This window comes from Crotalus tigris, unplaced genomic scaffold (genome assembly GCF_016545835.1).
Source record: "Crotalus tigris isolate CLP2741 ecotype Arizona unplaced genomic scaffold, ASM1654583v1 scf7180000017575.500234, whole genome shotgun sequence".
Taxonomy (NCBI): domain Eukaryota; kingdom Metazoa; phylum Chordata; class Lepidosauria; order Squamata; family Viperidae; genus Crotalus; species Crotalus tigris.
This window is the reverse complement of record NW_024096486.1, coordinates 197950-212784: the sequence shown is the minus strand read 5'-3', so window position 1 is coordinate 212784 and position 14835 is coordinate 197950. Positions and strand designations below refer to the sequence as shown.

General features: G+C 33.4%; 1 protein-coding gene across 3 annotated transcripts in view; it reads left to right on the top strand.

Moving 5' to 3' along the window:
• Positions 1–14318, top strand: part of SYCP2 (synaptonemal complex protein 2) — a 50013-nt gene extending 35695 nt beyond the window's left edge. For 2 of the 3 annotated variants that reach the window (XM_039357041.1, XM_039357034.1), the window contains exons 34-44: positions 2786–3027; positions 4888–5067; positions 5431–5521; positions 5995–6141; positions 6796–6926; positions 9416–9510; positions 9594–9693; positions 10398–10456; positions 11448–11526; positions 13170–13226; positions 13343–14318. In XM_039357041.1, coding sequence (XP_039212975.1) covers positions 2786–3027; positions 4888–5067; positions 5431–5521; positions 5995–6141; positions 6796–6926; positions 9416–9510; positions 9594–9693; positions 10398–10456; positions 11448–11526; positions 13170–13226; positions 13343–13414 — 1253 coding nt within the window. In that variant the 3' untranslated portion in view covers positions 13415–14318. The remainder of the gene's footprint in view (positions 1–2785; positions 3028–4887; positions 5068–5430; positions 5522–5994; positions 6142–6795; positions 6927–9415; positions 9511–9593; positions 9694–10397; positions 10457–11447; positions 11527–13169; positions 13227–13342) is intronic. The other variant, XM_039357046.1, reaches the window with a different exon arrangement.
• Positions 14319–14835: the final 517 nt, after the last annotated feature.

Genomic DNA, 14835 nt, shown 5'->3' with positions numbered 1-14835 from the left:
ATTTATGTTTTGTTGTTACATTTAACTCTAGTAGGACAGTCTTAACTTAAATTTATGTACTTGAGATTTTTCATCAGTTAACAATTTTTGGATAACTATAAGGTATATCTGGTCAGCTTAGTAAACTCCAGCAATTTTGCTATAACATTTTTCCAGCACTATGTTCAGACACTTTGATTTATGCTTAACTATAAATATACCTTATCATAATAGTTATCAATGTCTGTAGCGCAGGGAAGAGCCTGCTCATGCAATCAGGTATATTTACAATTAACCATAAAGCTATGGATAACCACTACTTATATTATCTATCTATCTATCTATCTATCTATCTATCTATCTATCTATCTCTATCTATCTATCTATCTATCTATCTATCTATCTATCTATCTATACATCATCTATCTATCTATCTATCTATCTATCTATCTATCTATCTATCTATCTATCTTTGTTTTCTGAGGTTTTTGCGGGTGTTTGTATACAGGTCTTTGGTTATTCGGGTTTTCTCCCGCGTAAAATTGGAAGTGTCTTGGCGACGTTTCGACAAAGTCCCATTCGTCATCTTCAGGCAAATTGCTCCTAGAAGCACGAAGCTTAAAACACCAGCCTGAAGATGACGAATGGGACTTCGTCGAAACGTCGCCAAGACACTTCCAATTTTACGCGGGAGAAAACCCAAATAACCAAAGACCTACATCTATATCTATATCTATATCATCTATATCTATCTATCTATCTATCTATCTATCTATCTATCTATCTATCTATCTATCTATCTATCCTTAATAGTATTAAAAACATGAATCCCAGGTATACACATAATGTGAAGTAAAATAAGGTGATCACCAGGATACATATAAACTAAAATAGTATCCTTTTCTTAATGCAAATCACACTGTTTTTCTTTTAAAAAAATGTGACTCCCAGTGCAGGAATAAGAACATCTTATGCCTGCGCCTGGTAATCACATTTTTTTAAAAAGAAAACAGTGCGATTTGCATTAAGAAAGGATATTATTTTAATTTATACCTTAGAGTTAGTTTAGTCTAAATTTTCTTATAGCAATTTGCTTCTTAAACATAAGCCACATTATTTGGATATAACTTCCATGAGCATGCTTTTTTTCCTCAGATACATTTTGGATGGACTTTTGGTAAGGCAAAGCTGAATATTGGCAGTTTAATGCTGGTCTTTGTCCAATTGTGAAATCCAGTTTGAGTGAAATACCCACACTTATTATCAGGTGGTATTGTTTTACTGCTGTAAAAGTCACCTAATAGTTTTCATCTAAAATAAAATGGCTTGCTAATCACTTTTCAGTACTGAGGCTGAAAAAAAAAATATTTGAAGGAGTACTTCCTAAAGACATGTTGCTGGAACCCAACTGCCCTTAAAAAGTTGAGATGTCCATATTTTTAGAAAGGTTCAGAGGCACTTTGAAAGCTTTATCAGGTTCTAATAGTCCACAAGTCCATGCACAGGCACTTCTGCTGAGACTGCTGGCCAAGTGAAATGGCTATGCAAGCCCAGGCATATGGAGATGATATGGGGAAAGTTTTTGAAACTTTGCTGAACCTTCTGAAGGATTCATTGGTGTCAGTGGAGGAATGTTACGTTCTCACCAAAATCCTTTGTGAAGCACTTCAAATCATTCCATAGCCCACAAAAACTATCATTCTGAACTCATTTCAGTCACAAGAAAAACTGTAAAAATGAGCTGAGGATGCCCAGTTTTAAAAAGTAGACTTAAAAGATGTTCTTGCTACGCAAGGTTGCCCCAGAAAAGCAAATGCAATCAACATATGAACTACATCTTGTCTTTTCTTAGATTTCCTTTACAATTTCTATCTTGTGATAAAATAAAAATATTTTAAATGTTTTAGAAAAGACATTGTATTCACTAAGATGAGGGGTGTGGTGGCCTAGTGGTGAAGGTACTTGCCTCCCAATCGGAAGGTTAAGAGTTCAATCCTAGGTAGCGACAGTGGTTTCTCTCCTAGGGTGCAAAGAAAAAATAATCTGTGAACTCCACGTGGCATCAGGAAGGGCATCCGACCAATAAATGGTCAGCTCCATCCAGTTGCCCTGACTCTACCCTGAATTAAGGGATTTACAGGGTTATAAAAAGGGAGTTTTATTGTGTTTTCTCAGATATATCATGGCCCATAGCAAAAAACTGTGGGAAACATTTCCTAAAAATACTGTAATTTATTGTGCATTGTAACATTATTGTAGAGGACTAAAGCTCAGCAGCACCGCATTTCTCATGAAAAATTTATTGGAAAGTAGGAAAGCTTTTTGTTTTCAGAGTACTGAGCTTCAGGGACTAATGTACTGCACAATACAAGGCAACTTTACAGTTTTATTTTTCAGATGTCGATTCCTCATTTGAACTGCTCATAGTTTAGTATTTCAGGGAATACAGCTATGTCTGTTTGCTCCCTTTCCAGCACAAATTTGCAATTTCACTTCTGTTTTAGATTAGTCATAACTTGGTATGATTTATCTACCTTGGTATGATTTTTAAAGCCGGAGGATCGATTGTAGTACATCTTAAATTTGAAAAAAAGGACTTGGGTAGGTCAGACATAGATCCAATCAGTTTCAACCTTTAGTTCATGAAATTAACTATTTTTAACCAAAAAAAAGGGATTTCAATGATATATCTAAAATAGAAGTTTCTGATCTGGGCTGTGCCAGAGAGAAGAATACACGTGTAAGGTTGATTTAATGTTATATGTTGTAGCCAATATTTTAAAGTCTGTTTATGGAATTTGTTAAGGTTATGAGAAACATAGAGAAGAATCTACTGAAGAGCACATATCAATGAGAAGGTCGTCCTTATCGTCCTATCTTGAAGAATTAACACCTGACAAGGAGAAATCCTTAGAAAATATTAAAGAAAATTCGACTATGGGAAAAATTAATTCAGAAAATAAACTATTGAAGGGTCTTTCTGAAAAGGGAAGAAAACTGGTATTTGAAACTGAAGATCTCTCACCTGTGATAAGTCCACTTTCTTTGGTAAATATTTACAACGTATTTTAAAATGAGGTTTTCCACTTCCACTGTTTGCTTTTTGGTATTAATTTAAAACTCCCAATCTTCTGCACCGATAGTATAAACCCAGATTGGCCCAGAGGGGTCCTCCAAGAATTTGGCCAAATGGAGGTGATATACGAATTACAAAAATCAAGAGAATAATAAAAATACCTTTATATAAAAACCAACTGAATAAACTGAACAATGTTTATAAAGAATAAATATAATAAATATAAAACCATTTCCCTTGGAATTGAGATTAAAGGCACTGAGATTATTTTTTATCTTTGCTAAAGTTTACATGAATTTAGATGCAATGTGGCAGAGCCTACATTTTCATTTCTGCTTCTGTTCTTCACAGATAACTTGGATGGTGATAGTTTAATAATTATGTATGTATGTATGTATGTATGTGTATATATATATATATATATATATATATATATATATATATATAGGTCTTTGGTTGTTCGGGTTTTCTCCCGCGTAAAATTGGAATTTACGCGGGAGAAAACCCGAACAACCAAAGACCTATATACAAATACCCGCGAAAACCTCAGAAAACATATATTATATATATATATATATATTACTAAATTTTACTAAAAATTTTTAAATACTCCCTGGTGCTCACGTTTATTTGTTTGATTTTAAACGTATATATATATATATATATATATATATATATATATATATATATATATATATATTTAAAATCAAACAAATAAACGTGAGCACCAGGGAGTATTTAAAATTTTTTAGTAAAATTTAGTAAAATTTAATACAATACCAATAAAATCACCATAAAAATTAATAACTAATAAAACGCCTAGCTTTCGTCAGCAACTGCTGACATCATCAGGGCTCAAAATGCCAGTCAGTGGGAGAGTCCTCTTTTATAGATTGGTCAGAGTCTGCACTCGGCTCCTAGATCTTGTCAATGGGCCTGCTGCAATAGGCTGTTTCTCAATTGCCGGTTTCTTATTGGCAATGATTGCTTTCTTGCGTTTTCTATTTGTGTAGTTGTCATTGGGTGTTTTCTCTTTGCCAAATTCGGGGTCTGAATCCCATCTTCCCCTATAGCACGCATGGGGTGGCATGCCCCCTGAGAGTGATACGTCAGACACGGGGGAGGAAGATAGCCAGATCTGGGATTTCATCGCAGGATCGGTCTGCAGTTACACATGTTACTCTAGTGCGTAGTGACATGAAATGCTCGCCTCCCAGCCTAGGAGCCACACGCAACAGAGAAGTAATCAGCTGCAAGAACTTAGAACTCAGAAACACTTCTGACATGAGTGATGAGAGGATCAATCGACCGGGCCCCATAACAAGGTCTATGAGCCGTGTGCAGGCGCGTTTGTGCCTATAAACGAGCTTCCCCACCCTCTGGCTTTTAACACCCTGACGATGATGGCAGCAATGTAGCCATCGAAAGCTAGGTTATTTATTTATTAAACATTTAATTGTTTTACCTCCTGGTGCTCGTTTTTATCTTTTGAATATGTATACACACAGGAGACTACGTTCCTCAATTTTTATGTTAATTTTATATATATATATATATATATATATATATATATATATATATATATATATATATATATATATTTCTTACAGAACAATCATAAGAATAAATACTAAAATAAATAAATAAATGAAGTTTAATTGCAGAGTGAATGTATTTAGAATTTCAGGTTTGCAACGTAAAACTTTATATGCTGAAAATAATGGATAGGATTGCAACCTTAAATATTTCTGTTGTTTTTAAATTGGAGGATATTTATTTATTAAATTTATATGCTTGTATACTCACTACTATTAACTATGTTTTTATTGTAGTCCAATCTTAGCCCCTTCAATAGAAAAAAACCATTTATCAATTATAAAAATTCAGAAATTGCCAAGGATAAAATCTGTGAAGCTGATGAAGCAGTGAGCATTACAACGGGCTATTTAGATAAATCATTTCATACAGAAATAGAAGATACATCTGAAAATATCATGAATAGTAGAGGAGAGGTATAATATTGTCAAGATAATCTTGACCTTTTTTGGTAAATTGGTTTTATCTAATATAATTCTGTTGTTGTTACTAACTTAAGTTCAGTTTAAATGTGTTTCTGGTTTAATAGTTTAATCCAGAATTGCTCTTTTATAAAGAAAAGATCCTACTTGTCTTTTATAACCATTCCTTTGTTCTATATTAAAAAGAATGATTTCCCTTTTATCTTTGAAATGTAAAGGCATATTTTTATGAATGTCAAATTATTAAAAACCAAGCGTCGAATAAAACCTTGTACATGTATTCTGATGTATATTAGAAGAATCTAAATTATTAAATAGAAAAGGTCCCTACGTTGATTAATGTATCATTATTTTTAGGCTTCTTTACCTCCATCTCAGTTAACCACACCTTGCAGAAGCAGAGAAAGATTACAGCATGAAGAATGTCTTACTGATGTACACGAATCTGGTATAGTTTCATAAAAATTATAAATACAGATTTTCCACAATTATACAGAGAATGAAAATCTCTGTATTTATGGCAATGTGCAGGCTAGTTATTTTAAAATGCGGTCTTTTTTGCTAAAATTTTAAAATGTCCAGAGTCATTTAGAAAGTGAGATGGACATTGTATAAATCTGATTAGTAGAATAAAATAGACATTCTTACCGCCCCAATTTTCTTTATTATTGCTAATCACTGCCTTATCCATGGAGACCGTTTCTCGTCATAATATTGCCCATTCACCTCCATACATCTTGTTGGACTGCCATTGTAGTTTTTAGTGGACTTTTCATTACCGAGAAGGAAAAAAAAAAATCAGTGACAGTTTTCCTGAAGTGTTTGAACTTTATTTGGAGACATCCTCTTCAGGATGCCTGAAATGTGCAAAGCAGCATTGTTACTATTTTTATAACGTGTTTAAATATAATCTTATTAAAGGACCTACAATGCATTCTAATTTCAAACGACTGTATCAGGAAGATACAGAAAATTACTCTGATGATGAAGAAGAAATCAGGAGGGAGGAAAGGAAAATAAAGCTTCTCCCTAGAAAGTTATTTAAAGCAGATGATAGCACTTATAAAGGTGAGCTGGAGCTTAAATTAAGCTGTAAAAATCATTGGAGTAAGAAATGACAGAAGACATAAGGCATATAATTAAGCTGTTAATTTATGTCACTTTATGTTACTTTTCAATTGGAGAGGACCATGCTACCAATCTACAAGCTCTTTTGATTTCATTTTTGGATTTGCTAGAGTCAGTAATCTTCAGACTTTTTGAATATGAGATTTTTTTTTTGCAGATATCTGATAAAGGGTAATTTTGTAGTTTAATAGAAAATTGTATTTTATTACTGTATCTGTTGTATAAAAATAATAGCAGGAAGTTATTTTGAATAAGGGAGTCCTCAGTAATGGTTTTACAAGAATTTATTTTTGACAACATGCAGTTCAAAAATAGTATTACCTCTATATATTAGTATTTAATCTTTTTATAGGAAGCTGTAATTATTTTTTTGTTCAGAGAATAAAGCCCTCTGGCAACTTGCTAAAAAGGTCCAAAGAAGCAATGACCTCTTGGTTTTCTGTCCGTTATTCCCAACACTGAAAATTGCTTAAGCCATATTAGGGGAATATTCTCTGAAGAAGATGTGTTAAGTCTTGTAGAGCACATTAGAACTAAAAAGATAATTCAGTTGAGTAAATAACATCTAAATCTTAAAATAGCATTCTTTTTCAGTATCTGAAAGCTTATCTACTTTTTCTGTCAATGAGACATCTCTTTTTGATGGGGAAGGCTGGGATACAGACTGTTCAAATGTCGAGATGATTTGTCAGAAGCTTCATAAGGAATTTGCTAGGAAAATACAGGTGAATATTTATATCTTTCTTGGAGGTATATATTTAGTGCATACTGCCTTTGTCTCAAATATTCCGGTAATGATGGACATCTGTGTTATGTATATGTAACATAAACATTCATTCTACTCTTTTATAAAAGTTATTCTTTATAATCTCACTGTAGGGTCATATTTCCATGTATATTCAGAATATTACAGAAATTTGAATTTATTATTTTTGTCCACCGAATTGAATGTATAGACAAGAATGTGTGTCTGTGTCTTGATTCTCTTAAGATGTTTCAAAATGGCTACCTTCAGCAGAACGAAATTTGAAACAACTAAATCATTCTGCATTCCCAACAGAACACAACTTAAAATATTTCAAATGTCCTGGACATAAAAATGATGAAAACAAAGAAAAAGCCCCTTGAACCTTAATTATTGTCTGCAGGGCCAAACCATAATCTCCAGAAGATTTAGTTAAAGGATTAATTTTAAAAACAGTTTTTAAAATTTTAAAGTATCCATAGGTAATAACAGGAATACTATTCTGCTCTCTCCTATTGAGCGATCAGTTAATAGAGATCACATTCTTAGAATCAGAAAATAACTCAAGCGCTCTTCTCTTTGTTCTTTAAATGAATCCTCAGCCACCGAGTTGTCACATTTACAGTATAGGCAAAGGAGTTGATATTCTTTTCAATTACAGGTAGTCCTCATTTAGTGACTACAATTAGGGTTGACAACTCATTTATTAAATGAAGTGGTCACTAAATGAAACCACAATTGTGGTTATGCTCTTACTTCAGCAGTCTTTGCTTTACAACATGCAAAGGTCATAAATGCGAGAATTGGTTGCAAAGTCCCTTTTTATCATCATCATTACTGTGAATGTTCACTGAACAAACAGTTACTAACTGAGGACTATCTGTATCACCTGTGCCAGCCTGACGATAAACAGTGCTGGCCTGAAGATAAATTATCAGACACTAATAATATTCTATTCCTGTGGGTTTTTAATTTTTATTTTTTTTAAAAAAAAAATCATTTAAAAACGATTTTTTAAAATCTTGGATAATTCTTGGACATTTTTTTGGTAGATATTGCTTTCCAGGCTATTGAGCAACTCAACAACAAAATTATTTTATCATGCCTCATGGAGTGGCGAAAAATTCAGAAACATTTGGGATTAAATACATACAGTGATAAAAAGAATTTTAAAGATTAATATTCAATTGAAACCATAATTTTTTGTTGAAACTAAAGGATAGAAAGTGAGAAAAGAGATATGGAGGATTGTTTTTGTATATAATAACTGCTGTGAGATTATACACAAATTTGAAAGACTTTGAAATACCCAAAAGCAAGGAATGGCTAGTGAAGATGTCAAAATTAGCAGAAAGAGCAAAATTATTTTTTACTCAATGCCTGGAGACTCCTTATGGACTCTGCTGAAAAAAAGAAAAAAAATCAATTTGTGATTTATGAGTTTGGTGATTAGAAAATAAAAAAGAAGGAAATTATGTTGTCATCTTAGAGAGAGAGAGAATAAAAAAACAAATGTTTTTCTATACTCTTTTTAAATGATTGCTGCTCTGTGTGTGTGTGTGTGTGTGTGTGTGTGTGTGTATACAACATGTTTGTGTGTGTATGTGTATATGTAGATATCTGTTGGGTGAGACACCCGGTCTACCAAATATAAATCAGTCTGTTCTGCGTTTTGCTCCAATCTAAGAGCATGCTTTGCAGGTAGACCTCATATACTGTGAACACTATAAATTCAAAATTTTGTGGCTGACAAAGAGTTAGTGGGAGACTAGTATAACTATTTCAAGCTCATTAGCCCTCATCAGCTAGTCACACCCTTCAGGGATTCGAACCTGGGCAGCTTGCATGTTAGGCACCTGTATTACCCTTTTGAGCCACAGGTTCCCCCCATATATATTAGATCAGTGGTTCTCAACCTGTGGGTCGGGACCCCATTTGGGATCGAACAACCATTTCACGGGGGTCGCCAAACAACGCAGTCTGCCATCTTTTCCCCCATTTCCTTAGCTGTGCTACTCCCTTTTATTCTATTGGCTTTTGAAAGCCAATAGAATAGACTCTCTTGACTAGAGTCTAATTCTATTGACTTTCAAAAGCCAATAGGAATTGTCCAGGCTGTCTCTGCCCTTACGACCGGTTGGGTAGTCCTCGACTTACGACCGGTTGGATAGTCCTTGACTTACGACCAGTTGAGTAGTCCTTGACTTACGACCGGTTTGGTAGTCCTCGACTTATGACTGGTTGGGGGTCACAGCATTAAAAAGGTTGAGAACCACTGTATTAGATATATATGTAGATATATGTTTGAATAGTATTGTTAAACAAGAAAAACTTTTCAGGATGATTGATGATTTGAGATTTTTAGGTTACATGGACATGATAGGATTTCACAATTTTTAAAAAACTTTTTTTTAATTTCAGTCCATGCTCAGTTTGAAAGGAATAATGATGTAATCTTTGTATTTTTAGAACCGATCAAAGAAAATTGACTGTTTTGCAAAGCAGTCACTGCAAACAGCTAACCAGCATATGTACACAATGGGAAGAGATGTACATAAGCACAGGTTTGTATAGAATGAATTCCCAGAATTTCATGTTGTTATTATAATATGTGTTGTATATTTAACTTTTGCTTATATTTTTCCAGAACCAGACAGCTGGAAAAACTTCATTCTTGCCTCCTGAAAGAACTTGAAAGTTTTGAAAGAGATTCACAAATATTGAGAACTATGGAAAAAGATTTTTCGGTATGTTATTTTCCTTTAGAAAAATATTAAATTACTTAAACATATTTTAATAAATAACTTTTAAAAATATTAAAGTAAAGCATATTCTTTGAATTGGTATAAAAAAGGAAAACATACCGGTCACCTTCTAAGGCTGGCTTTGACTATAAAACAAAATTTTGCAACTAATTTAGTAAACCATTCCAGCAGTGGTAAATTGCTCCATAGCTTTGTTTCCTCAACCACTGCTTGGAACTGACTGGCTTCTAAATAAGAAGGAGACAAAATGCTTTCTAGCAGCAGTACCAACTTATAACTGCTATCGCTATTTTTTTTTTAAAGGAAAGGTCAACTCATTTATCAACTCTGTCCCATTTTTGATTTGGTGCAATGCAAAAGTCTCAGTACATTAAATGGATATCTGGATTAAAATTTCTAAGACTTGAATCAGTTTTTTTTTAAAAAGAATGACATCATGCTTTGCGATTGAATATGATCATGATTCATTGTACCTCTTACTTCACCCCACATTTTTACAAGTCTGAGCTGCTCAATAAAAATGACTTCATTATGCTGTCTGAAAATTTATGGGCCTTAGCAGAAATTCTTGTAAGCTAGTGATTAAAATAGAGCATGAAATCATTACAGCTTGTAGTAAAGTTATATTTGATTTATGTTTAAAGTCCAACGAACTCAAATTTGTATTTCACATTGGCTATTTTTAGAATTTTTCAAAGAAGCATTTTGAAACATTTAGCACTTACAACAAGAATGAGCAGCAGAGGTTCGTATATTTCCTTTTTATTATAATATAACAAAGACATTCTATTATCAACGTAATAATAATTATTATAATTATACTTTTAAAAGCCATTAATTTATATTCCTTAGGAGGTGTACGATATAATAATAATATCTGAAAATCAAAGTTGATAAATGATGGCATAAGCCAGCCATGGCAGTCCCAGTGATTATCTTTTTTCTTTAAGAAAATTTTCATTTTCATAATCCTAGAATTTCAGCTCACTCATTGACAGAGATTCTCAGTATAATAACATAAAGTGTGATAGCAACTTTTAAGGATAAACCTGTTATTTGGATAATATAATCCATAGTGCTTAAGTGTTACCTTCAAATGTTTATAACCAAGGTGCCACTGAATACCATTTGGCAGATAGGAATCAGCAGAGAACATCTATTATCTTTATTCCTTGTTGAAAAATATTTCCAGAGATATTTAGTGGGCTGTCAGTAGTGTGGAATCAAAATGCAGGACTCAAAATCAATAATCAAGGTTCACTACAGTATTTATACTTAATTGTGCACAATGGAGGGATATCCTCCAAAGAATTTTGAGAGAAAATGATGCATAAGTAATAAACGATAAAGTTACTCCTCACCCTTCTACTATTATTATCTTCAAGAAAGAAAACTTATTATCTTCAAGAAAGTCTTAGAAAAAAACAGGTCAGTAGGTTGCCATATAAATGTTGATAAAATGTACTGTGACACTTCAAGACCTCTATGTGTCTGTTTGATTAACACACATTCCTTCCAGGTTTTTCTTTTGCTGATATGCTCCCATTCCTCTGAGAACTTATTTTCCTCACAGTAGTAACAGATTGCGAAAGCAGCTGGCCTTGATCTAGAAGGGCTGCAGTCTTGTGACTATATGTCTGACTATGATAAAATGGAAACAAGTGTTTTTATTATGAATATTTTTCTGTATATCAAAGCAAATAATTCAAATATTGGTTTGATCTACGCTTTCTTAGATTCCAGAATCTTAGAACTTCATTTGAGAAGAACATTTTCCATACGGCTGATCAAGAGGAAAATATTTTTCTGTCTCAAGTATGTATTTTTCCTTGTGGCTGGCTGAGGTGATCATAATGGCTAAGGCAAAAAAGGGAAATAATGATCTAATTGGGGTCAGAGCAGGAAGGTCCTTATCATTAGCTAGCACAAAATAAAGTACTTGGGGTTTCATTGACAAAACAAGGAAGAAATTAGCTTGAATTAGTAAGGTTTTGTATGCTAGTATACAGTTGGTTTAAAATACACTCCCCTTCTAAAAAATACTGTTTCTAACATCTATTTCAGTATACAGAAACATTCTGCAAATTGAAATAGCTACTGCCCCCCAAAAGTTGATATGGTTTGAATTTTCTACTCCTTGTGATGATTATTAGTGTTTATGTTGCAAACTTAGTACGAATGTTAAACTTTCCTTATGAAACAATCAGTCAATACATCCTTCCTTCCTTCCTTCCTTCCTTCCTTCCTTCCTTCCTTCCTTCCTTCCTTCCTTCCTTCCTTCCTTTCTTCCTTCCTTCCCTGTGTCCTGAAATATTCTGGAGCATAAAATCTGAAATCTTTCCTGTTTTGCTGCCTCATAACTTTGGAACTAGTGGGTAATCACCTCTTCCTGCTTTCAACCTGTGCTTAATTGTATATAGCAGTGGTTCTCAACCTGTGGGTCGGGACCCCATTTGGGGTCGAACGACCATTTCACGGGGGTCGCCAAACAACGCAGTCCGCCATTTTTTCCCCCTTTTCCTTAGCTGTGCTACTCCCTTTTATTCTATTGGCTTTTGAAAGCCAATAGAATATACTCTCTTGAATAGATTCTAATTCTATTGGCTTTCAAAAGCCAATAGGAATTGTCCAGGCTGTCTCTGCCCTGCTGAGCCCGCCAAAAGTCCCAGTCTGCAAACGGTGCTGCACCAGTTGAGTAGTCCTCGACCTACGACCGGTTGGGGGTCGCGGCATTAAAAAGGTTGAGAACCACTGGTATATAGTGTTTAGGGCAGTCTGACAGGTGGAATATGATTCAGCAAGCATATTGTTGGCATCTGTGAGTATAATTTTCCAATCATAATGTGTGCTGACTGCTGTTTCTCTGTGCAGTTACTGTAATTTCTTTGAGTCAGCTTTGCCTATCAGTAAATAGTTCTGCCATGATCTTTTTGGGTCTCTGAATCATTCCCAATACAAAATTGTGGCCCCAGAGGAATTTATATGGGTGTATGATTTATATGTCTATTATTATTCTCAGTTTTTCCCTGTAGACAAGATAATCAGTAGTTTAGTCTTATAAGCAAAGTCAGAACAATTATTGAGAGCATCAGGATCACTTACAAACTTGGAGGCACTTTTATTTTATTTATTTTTTTGTTTATCACATTTCTGAACCACCCATTTCCCTCAAAGGCTTCTGTTTGAAGTTCTGAAACATAGAAAATGTGAATTTCACAACTAGAAGAGGGATAATGAAAGAAGAGGGATAACTCTGAACCTTTAAAAGAAGTGCTTACAACTCTTGAAACACTGTTACAGACTAGTGATAAGTTGCAGCCTAGAAGTTGTGTTATACCAACACAGAATTCTGAAATGACTATGTGTTGGAAGCATTGTAAAGCCATTTATTTGCCATTACTATCAGTTATAGATTCAAGTTTGCTTCAAAATAAATAATTATTTTGGATGCATTTCAGGTACATTTATTGAAAGAAGATATTAAGGGGATTCAAGATAAATTTCTTAAGGAAATGGTAAATATTATATTTTCATCATACGTTAAATTCTGTATTTATTATATATAACTTTAAACAAATTTTTGGGGAAATTATTGTTAAAAATAAATTATGCTTATTTTTTTTAATCACAGCATGAAGAAGAATTGCTTAATGTTCGCAAAGGTTTGCAATCCCTCTTTATGGCAGAAGGTAGAAAATTGTAACATAATTTAGAATGTAAATGCAAAAAAATGAAAGACTATATATTTATGCTGCATTTTAATGTGACTGATCAGTAAATTTACCTCTAGGACATTATTGGTTAGACATAATTATAAAGAGCAAACAATTTTCATGAAAATTATTTCAATTGTTATTGTAACTCATTCAGCTTAATGTTTTTTAAAATGCCATTATAAAAACAACACCAGTAAATTGGAGACATTCTTAATATACAATGGCCAGCTAATTACAACTGACATTCATAGAACTTAGTCATAAATAACTTTAGATGACTTGGATCTAATTTACAAAAGGCAATCTAAAATCCAATTCTGAATATTCTGAGAAATTCAGTTTTCTGACTAGTAACTATTTTTTGCTATTATGTTTGGGACATAATGTGAGACCAATGTCCATTAAATCCTTCAGATCTAATGTTCCTCTTTATCCTGCACAATGTCCAACCACACCATGTCTCCTTTTGTAGTTTCTGAGGTTAGGCTTTTAAAATCTCAGAAATAACTAATAGGAAGGAGATAATTTGATCTGTTCTGTGTTCTCAGGACTATTGTCCTTGAGGGATTACTGGATAAAACTTATCATATAATAATACATTTGTTATTTGTTGATCTATTGAATTTCTTTAACAGTGAGTAAATCTAAATTCAATATGCTGTTCATCATAATATTACCATTAAAATGGCAATATACTAGGTATATAATAATTAGAAATCTTTAGAGATTTAAAAATAAATTTAAAGGTTTTATGAAGGTTTTTTCCAAGTTCTCGGTCATAATAGGTTTAACTGAAATTGCTGGTCTAAAATTGTAACTCTATCCAGCTGTATTGTAAGTGTATTTTTAAAATTATAGAAAATTGTACTTTAGAAGATTAAAGTATTTTTTAACAAAAGATTAATAAAGAAAAATGGTAGTAATTTTTCCTCTGTCATTCGAAGAAGTTATATAAGAAATCTATATTTGGGGATACATTTAATTTAATGCACTACTCTGAGTAGGTAGTGGAATGATGGCTTAAATCAGTGGTTCTCAACCTTTCTAATGCCGCGACCCCATAATACAGTTCCCCATGTTGTGGTGACCCCGAACCACTTATACATCACTGGGTGCCAGGGGCGTGGCCAAAGAAAAGGGGAAAAAAATGGCGGACAGCCTTGTTTGGCGACCCCCGTGAAATGGTCGTTCGACCCCAAATGGGGTCCCGACCTACAGGTTGAGAACCACTGGCTTAAATGCTTTCTTTGAATGTAATTCTAATGTAATTTTGCAGTGATAAATTTTCTATATATTATATTTTCATGGAAAGTCAAATTTTCATGGTTATGAGTTCATTGAAGCATATGGTCTATTTTTTCCACTTTAAAAAAAAACTACTAAATCGGGTTTCAGAAAAAGACAATAT